The sequence below is a fragment of the Papilio xuthus genome, unplaced genomic scaffold (genome assembly GCF_000836235.2).
Source record: "Papilio xuthus unplaced genomic scaffold, Pxut_1.1 DF828142.1, whole genome shotgun sequence".
Taxonomy (NCBI): Eukaryota; Metazoa; Arthropoda; class Insecta; order Lepidoptera; family Papilionidae; genus Papilio; species Papilio xuthus.
Genome location: NW_013530507.1, coordinates 4,135,043 through 4,151,951, shown reverse-complemented (window position 1 = coordinate 4,151,951; position 16,909 = coordinate 4,135,043). Strand labels below are relative to the sequence as shown.

General features: G+C 32.8%; 1 protein-coding gene across 1 annotated transcript; it reads right to left on the bottom strand.

Annotated features, from left to right (window-relative positions):
* Positions 1–19: 19 nt before the first annotated feature.
* Fps (farnesyl pyrophosphate syntase) lies at positions 20–15,018 on the bottom strand. The gene is made up of 11 exons (XM_013307462.1): positions 14,629–15,018; positions 14,090–14,258; positions 12,617–12,757; positions 11,062–11,265; positions 10,363–10,602; positions 9,720–10,012; positions 6,131–6,293; positions 5,515–5,655; positions 3,886–4,089; positions 1,928–2,167; positions 20–1,018 (listed from the first exon to the last, which is right to left on the bottom strand). Exons 1-11 carry the CDS (start codon positions 14,823–14,825, stop codon positions 677–679), a joined length of 2,334 nt encoding a protein of 777 aa, XP_013162916.1. The 5' UTR covers positions 14,826–15,018; the 3' UTR covers positions 20–676.
* Between the last annotated feature and the right edge of the window lie 1,891 nt (positions 15,019–16,909).

The window sequence follows — 16,909 nt, the reverse complement described above, 5'->3', positions numbered from 1 at the left end:
TTAGATGGATGTGATGAGGATGGATGGATGGGTGGGCTACACTAATTAAGTTTTTTTAGATATCCACGCGGACGGAGTCGCGGGTCACAGCTAGTTCTTATTAAAAGAACATTGACCTTTGTCATGTAAACAACGCGTACTTGTAAACGACAGTTTATATCGTAAAATGATAGAACGAATTACAATGTTGTAACGTCGTTATTTTAAAATAGTGGTTATGAAATGTCTAGGTCTCTCGGTGCTCTGAGATTATTTTTTTTATTGAAGGGGCAAACGAGCAAAGAATCGAAAAGGTTCACGGAAAATCTGCTTTGTATTTTATATATAGATATTGAATGTTATTAAAGTTAGTAAAATTTTACTCGATCGTATTTCGAAAATAAGTAATCTAAAATGGAAGCATTATTTTACTTTGGATAATAATAAGACTACGAATCCGTAGATTTCAATACGTAAATATAACATAACCTTTATATTTAATCTAACCGTGAGCTTCCACTGCCACATAAAATAATATTTTTATAAACATGTTAAAATATCTTGTACCACTCATTTGTTAACGAAAATGTTTACTGAACAATAATAAATTAAAAAAAAATGTAGTAAAAATCTTAAACTATCCAGCCGTTTAATTTTTAAGAACAACGGTTATTCATATTAGCCTCTCATTTATAAATTATTGTTGCCTCTTATAGATCATATCTAGCGTCCTGAGGAAGAGTTCAGGAGGGAGATTTGTATTAGGAGGTAGATGTTGAACTCTTTCGACTACCGCGTCGTATCTCGCCCTTTCTTCTTCTCTGTACAATTTAGGTAGTCCCAATTGTTCGTACAGTCGTTGAATACGTTCAACATGAGCTGGCTCTTTACTCCCATAGCAGGATACGAATACGTTCTTTTGAGCATCATTGCAGCGCTGCAGCGCAGTAACAGCAAGCCAAGAACATTTACCCTCTTGGATGTCAGTACCCGCTTTACCAGTCACGGATTCCGAACCGAAACAGTCTATGAAGTCGTCCTGTGTAATAATGTTTTTTCATGTAAAATATTCTTGGAAAATTAATCAAACTAATTATATATAATACATCGCAAAAAAAATTGAGAAATGAAAAAAGTTATTGGAGATTTGAACTTGTTAATTTTACATTTATTTTTTTATTTTCATCTCCCACCTCCTTTATATGTTTTGTATAGATGTTACCTTACCTTATGAGACTCCGAGGAAGAAGACGAATCAAATGACACCTCATTTGTTAAAATCGCTTAAGTCGTTTAGGCTCTAAGCCAGTGGTTCCCAAACTTATTTTGTCTACTGCCCACTTTGAGAATAAATATTTTTTAGCGCTCCCATATTAGAGTTTAAGCAATCTTTTAATTCATATTAATTGATGTTCACAAGTTGTTGTTGAGAGCTCATGCATTCGTTGTCTAATAGGCTTTTAGCTAAATAAAATTACAAATCACCCCCCAGGCCTCTACACAACGCCCCCATTTTCTTTCTGGGTCTCTTACCGCCCCCCTCGAGACCTGCAGCGCCCACAGGGGGGCGTTATCGCACACTTTGGGAAAGACTGCTCTAGGCCGTCACAATTTTACGCGCGAAAAACATTACCCTCATTGTTAGGCGAGTAAAAAAAGAAACTAAAAACTAGAATAAGCGATGTTTCTCTACTTTCTACTCATTTATCTATTGATAACAATTATTTTTATTTGCGAAATCTAGTTCTATAGCAGCAAGATTTAAACAGATGCACGAGTCATTAGCTCCGAATATACAGACCGACCTACAAGAGTTAATATTAGACTTATTTGGTCACAAAAAATATTCTTAATTCTTTTAAACGACGCAAAAATATACAATAATTAAGAATGGGATGAAAATAAATTACAGATTGTTTAAAACATAAAAAGAAAAAATGATTATTACCTGCATTTGAAACAGATGTCCGATTTCTAAACAGATCTCTTCAGCTATCTTATGACTGTTGGGATCTGTGATGTTAGCTAGAAGCATGCCCAAACATATAGGCAGTTTAAATGTATAATAAGATGTCTTATATTTAACGATAGCATTATATCTATCTATCGTAAATAGACTGTAATCGTTCTTTTTCCTATGCGCCATTGTGTAATCCAAATGCTGTCCTAAGGATGTGAACATTAACGTCTGAAAAGAATATATTATTTAAAAAAGCATTGTTTGCTATCACAAAAGCAAATCATTATCTTGTACATCAACGTTTTTTAGAAGCATGAGTTATATAATGCGTACTTTGTATTGGTTTTAACTTGGTATAGTAGTATTCAGGTATTGTGACAGCTCTAAACTTTGCGCGAGTCGCTGCAGATATAGGTGTATTGAGTAGTAGCGGGATACGCACAGCACTGATGACTTTACCCGCCAAGATATTTGAAAAGAATTATAAATGAATTTCAAAGATGTGTGTGAATTTTTGGGGACAAAAAGGCGACGAGGCTCGCCACCCGTCATGTTTAGTCTCCCGCAAGGGCGAAAAGTGTATTGCGGAGGTTCGTTTGGCCACGCCAAATGAAGATCCGTGATCTCTGCCTACCATTATGGACTACAGGCATTACTTAGTTGTATTAATTTACCTTATGGATATAGAATATTTTATCAGACTATCCAGTAATATTCATACCAATGTTACATAGAGTATTCATTTTACTAAGATATTGTGAGTTGGTACTTCGGTATTCAAAGTCTGATAATATGTAATTACGTGAAAAAGTGATGTAAGCAAGAGGCGGGTGAATTACATAAAGGTTTGTATTAATGAAATGCAAGCGAGAGACAATAATAAATGGAATAGCATCACACATTGAGCGTATGTATCAATGTACGGATTTACATAAGTTTTTTTACGTACAAAGATAAAGGAAAATCAATTGTTTATTCTATGCTGTATAGAGGTCATTGGAAACATTTGAATAATGTACAAACAGAATTGTGAGACTAGTTACTTCTTAAATAAAGACGTATACCTAATCTTCTTTCTTAGAAAAAAATAGATTTTGTAAAAAAAAAACCATTTTAATTAAAAAAAAAAACATTTCATGTAGTGTTGTTTTCAGGCGCCAAATGGAAGCAATTACGCGTTTCATCTGATCAGTGTGCGTCCCGGAGGCCTAATTTAGTCCTCTTTCCCTTCCCACCCTTTTTGTTAAAAGGAAGAGATGGGAAGTGGAAGTGTACTTTCCGGATGAGAGGATGCATGGAAAGGGAAAATATTTTTTTTCTGTGCATCCTCTCCTCTATCGATTAAAGATAGGGAACGCATATGCAATTGCGTATGTTTCTTCGCTATTTCAGCGATTTCACGTGGCCGCTCGCTCGTTTGCCACCTTATGATATAAAAAAAACTGTGGATTGTACTGCTGCTTTCCATTTACAAAAAATAATTTATTTTTATCTAGCACCTAACTATTCTGGAGGGATTGGAAACCGTAACGTTATCGGATATCCGTATCCTTAACCATAAGACTATTGGCACTTCTTTACTCTGTTAACTTCCTACTAAACCATATTTTGATATAAAAGTACTGCAAAATATTGCGAAACTCATTAATTTGTACATTAGACAACGCAAATCTTTAAAACCGGCAGCGATTTTAGCTGGTAGTGGCTTACGCAATTGCACGCGTCGCCGACATTTCATTATTTAGGTGCTAAAGCCGAGAGAGTCACTAAAAATTGGTAAATTTCAAGATGGTGGATCTAATCTGTACAATCAACAAATAAAAGCTATGCCTGTACAGACTGAATAGTCGACTCGTGTCGACGATTGAACGCTGTACTACTGTATTAGTTTCGAAGATTTCCGTTGCCTTTTGTATGAAAGACCCTAAATACACAAATATACTTACTTCGTTAAACGAATTCACAATATGAGTGTACTCATTTTTGTCCCCGAAATGTAATTTTAATACTTCCATCATGGCGGTGTAGACCAGAATAACATCATTGACAGCTCCCAAGCCGACCTCCGGCAAACGGAACCAACAAGGGACCCCTCGACGGGTAGTAGATCCATCCATTATATCGTCTGTCATTAATAAATAGGCCTGCAGCTATAAACAACAGGAAAAATATATATTTTTAGACAAAACTAACAGGACAAGAAAGAGTTCGCAGAGCTGACGGCCAACCTTCAGTAATGGAGAGGCATTAGAAGAAGAAGAAGACAAAATTATTAAATTAAGCGGCAATATACGAGGAAATTTTTAAGGAACTAGTAGATTTTTTTTAGTATTTAGCAAAAAAGCAAAAACAGCTTTTGCTTTTTTGTCATCCCACGCATACTTTTTGAAAAATTTCACGGAGATTCGTTATGCGTTCTTGACATACCTTCTACCATACATGCAAACAATCGCATTTATAATATTAGTAGACTAACGATCGCCTGGGATAGCTGATGCAGTAACATTCCCGCATATATCGGCTACCTTCTCGTCAAAGTCCGACATAATAAGGCAGATAGACAAACAAAAGTATTGAAAATTACATTTACGTTGTAAGTAACGCAAATACATCGAGTTCAACAGCAAGTTAAATAGAAAAAACTTATTGCTTTTCTAATTGTAAATAAGATATTTTCTACATAACAAAAGCAGAGAATAATGATAATTATAAGAGATGAGTTCACAATAAAGATATTTTTTATCGGCAATTAAATTTATCATCGACATAATTAAGTAAATAACATCATGAAGCAACATCCGTGTTTAGTTATTCTGATGTTTTGTTTTGCTATCTCATTGTAAATTCCCGACAATTCCTATAAGTCAACACAGAAAAAAAATATTAGTTTGCATTTTTTTCAAAAAAAAAAAAGATTTAAAAAACAAGTGTAGTTGACAAATCAAAACGTTGCATTTTCAAATCAGCTGTTGCAAGCGCTGAATTAAAAAAACTTAATAAGAAACCTATCTGTTCTTCCAGACTATTTTTTATATCTATGCCAAATTTTATCAAGATCCGCTGAGCTGTTCCTTTTAACAAACATCCATCCATCTAAACTTACGCATTTATAATATTAGCAAGATTGAGTAGATGATTGAGAAAATAAGGCAAAGTTGTGGTTTGATTTTTAAATGATGAAATTATTATATTTGATTATTTATTCCATTTAACTCTATTTATTAAACATTAAAATAATTACTTTTTAACTTTATTTAATAGACATTTTACAAGGAAATAATGTTTATAGTAATTAAGACTTATAAGTCCAAGAGTATGTACAGTTTGTGGCTAAAATTCAAATTAATTATACTTTAGCAAAGACTTATACTTCATAGTACTTGGTATTAGCGACTTAATTAGTTTGAAATTAAAAAACAAAATCAAAATTTTCATCTCATACTTTAAGCCTTTATTAGACAAAATATTCCTTTTTTAAATAATTATGCGAAAAAAACCCTTCAAAAAATTATTTAAATAAAAAAAAAATCAGTAATATGTTGCTTTGAGATTTTTTTTTTTAATTTTGTACTTACCATCTCTACACACCATCCCATTATACGACTTTGTCTTAATGATTCTTCTGTTATATTTTCTGGTTTTTCCAACATCTCATATGCTTGTACTGTTATAAGACCTCTATTCTTCTTTCCACCAGCTAAGTTATATTCTAAGACCTGTTAAAAAAACATATAGCTTTTAAAATTTCATTTGTAACATTCTCTCTAATAGCAATATTTAATTCCAAACCTATCTTATTCTTTTTTTTTAACTTGTTTTTAATTTATTTTAATTCAAGCAAACACCAAAAACTAAATAAGTAGCCTATGCGTTCTTTTATGTTCCAAATCTGTGCCAAATCTTATCAAGATCCGGTGAGCCGTTCCGGAGTTACTAACAAACAGCCATCCTTCCATTCGTCTAAACTTTCGCATTATTAATATTAGTAAGATGTTAAATATGGAAACAGAAAAAAAGTTTTAAACATAATGTTCTATTTTTAAAATATGGAACTCTATATCTATTTTATTTCACTTTTTTTATAAAAAACAGAAGGAGGCAAACGAGCAGCGGGAACTCCAAGGTGTTCACTTTTGACCAAGTTATAATATGTTCAAGCAATTTATTATAATGTATTGTATTAGTACATACCTTTTTCATCCATACAGAAAACTCTGGGACTTCTATTAATTTAGGTATTGTGACTATAGATTGAATAACATTTGGAAGGACATCTTGAAATGTCTCCTTTTCTTTCTGCCGCTCAGATATTGAAACATTAGTTGCCATTTTACAACTATTGCTTCTCAATATGCTAAAACCAAAAAAAATATAACAAAAAATATGTAAAATAAATTATCTCCTATATATTCTAGTTTTGCCATTTGTCATTATACCTTTCAATATGCCTAATAAATTAAATTTCACTTCACTTTATGTAAATTGTTAAAGGATTAAATGTTATTTTATTTTTAATTTCTATAACACAAGACTTCTATGTTTTTGCCTTCGATTATTAGAGATGATTTTATATCAAAAAGTTACAGAAGACTAAATTTTTCTAGGTGATGGCAAATAGTTTATAGATAGTCTAGGCCAAAGAACTGACCTTCAGAATTTTTTATAGGCCTGAACCACAGGCTTGAACTCCAATGTATAAGACTTTTTTTCACCAATCAACTACTATACAGTTCTGGTCATGTCTAACTGCTATTTATACTATAGTCAAATACAATATTAGAAATGTTAAAAAATTAATTACTTGCAAAAATAGCAATTGTGCACAACAACTAAATTGCAGCAAAGGTCTATTAACATTAACAATTTAAAGTGAAAAAAAAATATGAATGACAGCTCTTTAAAATTGACAAACCCATTTAAGCCAAAAGCTATTTATTTATGCATCAGCATTATATCACAATGGATTGCCCAATATATGCACAAAAAAATTACAGTCATGTCCATTGGCCAAAAAATTGTGATATTAAAATTTAAAACAATATCATAGCTTAAACCTCTAACTCAGATGTAAATTAAAAATTTTCTTTTAAAAAATTAACTCAATAATTATTGTAAATAAACAAAATAAAAAACCTGCGTAGAGTATGCCTTGTCACTGAATTGAAAACAGCACCATTTATATTGCACAGTATTTTTTGAAACAACATTACTCCACAGTGTGTCTGGACGCTGTTCAATACCAAATAAAATGAAGCAACAAACACTGACGAAGTAAGACATGAATAAATATAATATTCAGTTTGATGTTATCTTGGTAGCATTATTTCAACTGAATAATCTTACGCTGGTTGTATTGTAAAACAACATAACATCCCGAATCGAAATCTAATATACTTACCATTATTTAGAATAAAATATTCACCTTAAAATATAATTGTGGTCTGAGAAAACTCCATTAGATCTCTTGACGATTTTGGATAAGAAATGTTTAGATAAATTCATTTTTAATTCTCACTTGTTTCTTTTAATTCTTTTAACTTTCACTTGAATTGAACTCAAGAATTTGGATGCTTTCACGTAACACGTCACTTATAAACATTAGAATGAACTTTTGGTCATAGTAATAATCCAATTTAAATGAAAAGTTAAGAGACGTTACTTTATAATTATATTACTCGTCAAATAATTTATAGCACTGCTATTAATATTAAAGGTCTTTTGTGTTTTGACTGTAAATGAATGTGTGAATGTGAATTATTTATATTATGACTGAATGCTCATGACAGCTACTGTCAAAATAAAATTTGTCATTTTGACACTGTCATTCAAACTGTATCAACTGTCATTGTCAGTGAAAATAAGAGACCAGTTTTGAAATTATTCTTGCAACTTCATTAAGGCTACTTATTATTATTTTTTCATTCTGTGCGGACGTAGTCGCGGGCGACAACTAGTGTAGATATAAATCCTTATAACGCTGAAGTCAAATCATTCATGCTAGCCAATTTTGTCATGCCATAATACCTTTTTTCTGATGCTAACTGACCGTGGCCCAAAGATCGTTTTTCAGTATGTAAAAAAAAATTGGAAATTCAACCAAACATTAAATAATAATATATTAATCTACTAAGATGAAGCATTTGTTATTTGTTACACTGTTATGCTATATATTCTTATCGCGAACAGCAATCGTCACAGGAAAGATCGTCGAGATTATTCAAGGATTTTTTTTAAATAAATCTACATACATAAATATTTATTGACGTACTTACAAATATGAAGCAATAGGCACCTAATCCGGAGCACAAAAGTGAGGCAAGTTAAAAGGCCTCTAGAAGATTTTTTGTGATAAGTTGCCCCACTGATATCATTTACATAAAGCAATTTGTATTTACATAAAAAGTAAAACGAATACAGCCTCATTATGTTAATTTTTAACTTCTTTGTTTAATAAAGTTTAATAATATAATTAATAGTCAGGTAATTCGACTAAAATTGTTGATCAGCAAATCGACTCACAGATTACATGTGTGAAGCGATGTAGATCAGTGAACCGGTTCGCTGACATACGTATTTATTTAAATTATAATGGCATGGGATAGGATGTTGTCAGTTTATCGCCGATTTAAAAGGCGACAAACAATCAGGCGGTAACCTAGTATCGCTAAAATAGCGAAGTAACTGCTCTTTTACAAAGGAGGAGACGTACACAAAAAGTATACTTCGTTTACTTCCCCTCCCCTGTCAAAACCTTTTCGAACGAAACTGTGGTTAGGGGAAGTGGACTACAATTTGGCCCTCACCACACATGGTCATCAGACTGAACGCGATTTCTTTGACCCGACGCGTCTTTTTTGATATTGTAACGTTTAAGCGTAACATCTTGCAGCAGCTGATGCTATTGCAGATTCTTCCGCTGTTATAATATTATAAATCGAATGTTAGGATGGATGGTTTATCTTAAGGTATCTCCAGAAGGGCTGCACGGATCTCGCTGAAATTTGGCATGAATGTAGAATAGTCTGGAAGAACAAATAGACTACTGATTAAGTTTTATTTAATACCGCGCGGACAGAGTCGCGGGCGACAGCTAGTAAACAATATTAATGAAAATTTATCCTTGCAACCGTTAATTATTATGTTACTAATTATGAATGTGAAAGTTTAGATTGACTGATGTTTGTTACGTTGTGCGAATTACGCACGCTACTAATTATATTTTTTTTTTAATTCGCGAGGACGGAGTCAAGGGCGCAACTAGTAATTCAATAAAAGTAAATGCAAAATGTATGTATTCAATTTTATTTTTTAAAATCTACATCTTATAAATTATAATATATTTAACTAACTTAATACGATTATTTTATTAATTAAAAACTCTTTAATCATAAAAATTTAAAAAGATTAGAACTGGATAGGAAAACAAGTGTGACGAATATTATTATAAAAAAATAATAAAGTGAGATAAAATAATTCGAGCATTACGAATACACAACACGATGAAAGAAAATGAACCAGATTTACAAGATATTTGGTCCTTTAAAATCTAGAACTGGTACCAATATTATTAGCAGCATATACCTATTATATATATGCATATGCATATAATTATTGATGCGATAAGGTTAAAAAATGGTTTCGTATCTGGTAGTACATAAAAATTTTAAACACAAATAATACCTAATAACCTTTTGCATTTATAAAGCTTAGTAATAGTAGGGTTATCAAATTATAAATTTAAACACTTCGCCTGAAGATATTGTCCAAGATTTTGAAGAATAAATCATGTGGCAGGCCTCTAGTGACTTGTTGTATTTGTGTCCTAAGGAGATCGTATGTCGCCTCTTCGTATACCGAATATGTATGAGGCAATTGTAATTCTTCGTATAAATCTTTAATCCTGGCAACATCTTCAGGTTTAGCGCTGCCGTAGTGGTTTTCTATTATTTGCCGTTGCTCCAGTGTTGCCCTTTGTAGTGCTACGACGGCAAGCCACGTACATTTGCCGTCTTGAATATCACAGCCATCTTTGCCGATTACTGCTGGATCTCCAAAGCAGTCTAAGAAGTCATCCTGCAATTGAAAAACAATAATATGTAGAAAAAAATATTAATTTGTTAAAATATCCATCCGCGCGGAATTAAGAAACAACTTAATTGTTCTTCTAGAATATTTTCTACATTTCATCAAGATCAAACAAACATCCATCAATCCATCTAAAGTTTCGAATTTATAATATTAGTAAGATTAGATTGCATCTTTGTTTCTAGCTCTAGACCGTGTCTTCGTTTGTGTGGAATTTATTCTAAACTAAAAACTGGCTTTTTCGTTTCGAGTACTATTTTCGGGATTAAAAGTAGCCTATACGTTGTTCCTGATTGTTTTGGATAACATTGGTTACTAGTTACGTATTATAATCAAACCTGTATTTGGAAGAATTCGCCCATTTCCAAAAGGATCGTCTTCGCTTGTCTGTGAGTCTCTGGATCGTCGATGCCTGTCATCAATAGAGCCAAGCCAACTGGCATTTGGAATGTGTAGTACGCAGTCTTGTATTTTGTGATAGCTTCATATTTTTCCATAGTAAATAATGAAAGATCCGGTTTATCAGTCTTTGTCAACTGTTTCTCTAAATGATGACCAATGGAACACTTCAGTAACATCTGTGAATGGATAGAATATACATTAAATGTTGATTTTTATAAAAATGACATTGGTTCAATCCATTTTTACAAGGAAATATATTGGTTGATTATTCTTTATTGTTTTTATAAGGTTATTCAACTATTTTTAGAATGTTACTAGCTGTCGAACGCCACTCCGTCCGTGCGGAATTAAAAAAAAACTTAAAGAGTGGAATATGTGTTATGATATTCATGCATCCGTTCTGAAGATACGTTCAAACGTCCATCAATCGAAACATTTGCATTTACAATATTAGTAAGATAATTTGTGTCCAACCTTACGTAAGTGAGACAAGGACTGGGAGATGATAAACGAATTTGGGTCGCAAAAAATCTTTGACTGATGTTTTATTAAGATTGCAATATTTGATCCCCTCTAGAAATTGGGGTCAATCTATGTATTTATAATAAGATTAATGATTTACATATTTGTCTTACCTCATTGAACATTTCCAGTACGTTCTTGTAGTAAGATTTAGCGGAGAAGTGACGTTTAAGTGTGGAATACATAGCGGATTGGACGAAGACCGCGTCATTGATGCCAGAAAGACCGACGTCAGGGCGACGGTGCCAGCAGGGTGCGCCGCGCCGCATCTCTGAACCCTCCATTATATCATTCAGTAGCAACTGATGTGTGTGAAACTGTAAAAAAAAATAGATTATAATATTTATTATCTGTACTAATTCTATGGAAATATTACAAAATATATCTGTCTCATGTCATTTACAAGGGACGATTATCACTACCTTAAAATAGTAAAAAAACTGATCCAACGACACGTACCGTGGGTTTCGGAGACCAAAATCATCTTTTTAAAACATGTTTTACAAAGATCTAGGAAACCAGCGGTTACATTTCTTAAAAGTTGTTCCCCCGATGGGTCGATTTAATCAAATGCATGAAGCAAAGATAATATACCTCTTTTTTATGGAAAATAAAAAAAATCTTTGTGAATTATGAACGAATTTCAACCAAGGAACAACCACTAATTACTATAAATGGCAATGTGTAACTTCTAGCCCAATAAAATACATGAGGTGTAAATTATCGTCAACATTATAATTGTAAAAACAAATCTCAATTTGGACGTTGCTTTAAAAAAAATATGCGCGAATTACGTCATAAACACATTTAGTTAATATCAAGTTGTAGTCAGTTATTAATTTGGAATTTTAGGCTTTAGTTCCAATGTATATAATCGTAATCAACAAGTTTACGGAACGATATTTTTTTAAGTAGATAAAAACAATTATCTGTCTCAATTTGTGAGTAAAATAGAGCAGAGTAAATTGTATATCTCGGTTGTCTATCATTTGTTGCTTTTGCCTGCGGCATTTTTATAGCAATGTTGCATAAACATGATTAGTTACACTAAAGTTATTATAGTTATGTCATAAAAATATTTATAAATTAATTATGAAATAATTGATAATATAGATAATTTATTTCACAGTTAATATTTTTTAATTCATGATTAATTATTATTATATTTTTTAAGCTTAAAAAATTAAACTTCAGCAAAAGACAACTTCGGGATAATACCGTCAGCAAAATATAACACAAGCCGCTGTTTACGCGTAATAGTTTTTACAATTTACTTTAACTTAATTTACGTTTATAATTACAATACAATGTTAATATTATATGGGAAACATAAAAACACTTTGACTATACAATAGAACATACGTAACGTAACTTTTTATTTATATACTATCTGTCAATCGCAACTTCGCCGAATTGAAAAAAAAAACTAATTAGTTGCCAACGTGTTCTCCTAGACTCTTATGGTCTACATCTATGCTACATTTCATCAAGGTCCGTTGAGCCGTTACGAAGATACCTTCAAACAAACATCTAACCTTTCCCTTTTATATTATTACTAAGATTTGAAAGTAAAGAATATCTATGCTAAGGCAATCACATGAAATGAAAATGAAATCAATGCGTGACTCTTTAGCAAATCAGTGTGTTGATAGTAACGAATTTATTTACCATTTCCGTGCACCATCCCATGATGTTGGCCAAATGTATGTTCTCTGGTGTCAAGTTGTCAGGTTTCTCAAGCATTTTGTACGCAAGTACGGTAGCCAGTCCTCGATTCTTCTTTCCATTTGGCACATTGTATTGTAACAACTGTAACAACAGACGAATTATTTTATTAAGTATACAAAAGTTAACAGCGATTGCTCGTTTGATTTACACAATTTCTTGAAACGTATGAAAGGTATTGAATGATATTTCATGAACTAGAATAGACTATTCAATATTTTTTAAATACTAAACGGAAATAATATGCGGTGCGTCGAAGCGTTGCAAATATTCCCGCAAAACATCGTAGTATCGGAGAATTTATTATGTTCATAATATAAAATAGATTTCTTATTACTATTATTTAATTTTAATAACTGAAAAGTAAAGGTCATAAACAGAATTATTCATTAAAAAAAAATTGAATTTTAACTAATAATATTTTTGTACTTTTTTATCCTTTTTTTATGAGCTACCTGAGTTCTAACAATAGATAACTATCAAATAGAGTACTTTCAATACCTCAATCTACGACAACAATGGTAAAGTACCCTTTGTTCAGTTTTTTGTTGCAAAATATTGTTCATAATTATAATAACGCTTTGTTAGGCAGGTGCAAACACTACATACCTCCTACCATAATTTTGTTTACCTGCGTCAATTTTAAGACACATTTTGGATACCAAATGTCACTAAGTTAGTCATGTAAAAGTGACAAGCCAAATCAAGTAAGGGAGAGCCAACAACAATTTGAACTAAGAGTGACAATCTTTAGTCGTGGCACAGGTCTTTAATGTAAATATTACGACTAAATATAAAGTTATAATTATTTCTAGATCTCTTTCCAATTGAATTCCTAAAATTTGTAAACAAAGGAACGTCCAAAAGATCGGGTCACATAACATTTGAATCGTTGAGCTATGGCTCCACGACTAATTTGGCAATTCGCGGGTCATCGCGATGTACAATAACAATGTGAGCCAAAGAGTCGCGAGCTGCCTAGTGAAGTTCGCAGTCCGAAACGCATATCATAACTATGCAGGTACAAATTAAGCCGAGCTGCGAGTTGGTTTACTGATCTGCTCACACATGTGAACCGTTGCGGTTCTTTAGTTCATCAATTTAAGTTGAATTACCCATCACTACCTACTACTACATTTCTAAAAGTAGTAAAACTCCTAATAAAGAAAAGTTGTTTTGTCCTATTGACATGTTATCATATTAGCGTGATAGTGAACTTGGTATGATTTTAACACATTGAATTGCTATATAGATTTAAGTCAATGAATGTGTTTTTTTTAATCGAACGATCAAGTTTATGTATAGGGATGTCGATAAAATCTCGCTGGCCAAGACCCGTTTAACTGGTTTATATTTGCGTCGCAAATAGGTTCTATATTATTCTGTCTTAAGACTGACAAAAAACATAGAACGTACCTTAGCCAACCACTTGCTGGCTTCCGGCACGTCAATATGCTTGCCAGTCTTTGTGAGGTCCCTCACGATGTCCGGGAAGCAAGCCATGAACTCCCGGGACTGGTCTTTGGAGACCGCCAGTCCGCGGGCGGCCAGTGGCATTTGCTGCGGCGTGAGGGTTGACAGGAATCTAAAGATAAAAACTTCATTTCATCGTCTTGGCCTAAACCATACTTAGACGGTCAAATTAATTAATTTTAACTACACACCTTAAAAGAAACCATTTTAAAAGAGTAAATAAAACATTAAAAGTCAACATACTGATTTCATGAAGACGATTTAAATTAGGAGATTGATATACCATTAATTACCATCATGTACGGCGCATAATTTGGCCCAATCTTCATCATAAGAATTTTGTTGGTTCCAAGATATACCTATACTGCATTAAATAGACAAAATAATGATGGAAACTTAATAGGAGTTGTATAAGAAATGTATACATCGTTATACGGGATTGTGCGTTACGCAAACTGCACCAGCAAACTGAGTTCACTGACCTGTGATATTTCTGCAACTTCAACAATTTCTTAGGTAGACCAATTTCATCGTTCTGCGGTGACTTGTTCGCTGATTGATCGAGCCTCGGTGCCATTGCATCGGAGTTGGTAACGCTTGTTGTCTTGCTAATTTGCCGGCGAATTTCATTTTTGTAGATTTGCAAAATCTTATCCCAGCTCTTTTTCGTTGAAAACATTCTTGCAAATTAGAAGGAACGATGATAAGTATATTGCAGTAAAATGCAATAAAACTGTTTACGCTTTCTAATAAAATTAACTCAATATTATAAACACAACGTCTTGATCGTAAGTATACGTGCGATCAACTCTCTGTTTCAGTAGTAACTGACTGATTCTTTATTCTTTGTTGTGTTTTGCTTTGCTCACGCTACTTCCAGTGCCTCGGTCAAAATAACCAATAGGGACGCGTTGCATTGTTTACATTCAGCTTTATCGACATCGATAACACTCAGAGATTGCGTGACATTTGTAGTTCACCCACTTTTATGACAATCTGCTGCCTGCATACATTTTAAATAGTACTATGTTTTATAACACAATTTTGTTTTGCATTATTAAAATGATAACAAAGGTTTATTTCATAAATTATTTGTCATGTGTTTGTATTATTTATAGCAAGTCTTTCATCAATATGTCGTATCATAAAGGGTACTATCATTGTTATAATTTATTATCTAATTAAAATAATACTAAAGAAATACATTATCGATAACCACGTAAAGTAGCATAAGTACGAAACAAAACATGGCCGTCGCTCCCCTCCCCTTGCTCCTGCTGTGGCACGAGGGCGACGTCACGTAGGCACCGGCCGGCGTGGCGGGCTGTGTTGGCCCCCGATTGAATACGACGAACCGGCTGTTTCGTCCAAACAACGGAGTTAAAACTCGTTTGTGTCCCAAAACATTTCGTATATACTTTGTATACATCACGTACACCTTTGGAGACAATAATTATCAGCAATTGATAGAACTTTAAAATGATAATTCTTTTGTTGTACTTACATGTGTAACGCATTGTATAATATAGCGATTCAATAATAATTAAATTTGAATGATTTATGAACTGTTTGTGTAATTTCAATTTCATTGCCACAGCACAGTTTACCTACCTACTTAAAAATTCTGTGCGAATCGATGACACTGAAAGTTTTAAGAAATAAAACCAGTGTTTACTTCTTAATAATATTATAAATGCAAATGTTTGGATGTATATATGTAGGTATGTATGGATGAATGAATATTTCTTAAAAGGTATTTCTAGGACGGCTGCATAGATCTGAATGAAATTTGGCATAGGTGTAGTCCTGGAAGAACACAAAGGATACTAAGGACGGAGTCACGGCCGACAGCTAGTCCTTACTAAAATTGTTAGTGCTTTTTAATCCCATTCAATTCAGTTATCAAAACTCATCAATGACTAAGAAAATCATGCAATAATTACTTGTAAAGTTAGTTTAACATTTGAATATCGTGCTCACATTATAGCAATAGGTGACTAGATCAGCAGAACGTCTTTTTTATATTATAAGGTGGCAAACGTGCGAGCGGCCACCTGAAATCGGTGAAATAGCGAAGTGACGAATGCCCATAGACATACGCAATTGCATATGCGTTGCCTACCTTTAACCGACGGAGGAGATGCACAGAAAGAAAATGTGTTTATTTAAATGTGTCTATAATACAAAGATAACACATGTTGTTACAAAGATACACTACCACAATAACAGCAAAAACTCCAATTGATAGTTAATAGTTCTATTGAAACTTTGTTAAAATTACCTACATAATGTTGGTAATATTGGTATCATATAAACAATGTCATGTTACATGAGTTATCAAATAATATCATTATGCAGTATCAAGCATATAATATTATAATTAAAATAGTGATTTTAAATTACGAACATATGTGAACATAAAAGCAAGAAGAACGAATATGAAAAAAAGCATTTGTAAAATTTATAAAGAATTACCTGTCACCCTCGACTACATTAGGTCGGTATTAAAAAAAGCGTAGTAAGCAGCCAATGTGTTCTTCCAGACTATGTTCTACATTTGTGTCAAATTTCATCAAGATTCTTTGAACGGTACTGGATATACCTTCTAACAAACCATACATCCAAACAATCGTATTTATTATATGACTTCATAATCAATCAAATTTATAGTTTTAGTTAGTGGGCTTCAGTTTGTCTTGATAGAAAATTCCGATAGAGAGCACGCCTTTATCAAGTGAGCATGTCCATTATACGAACAAATGG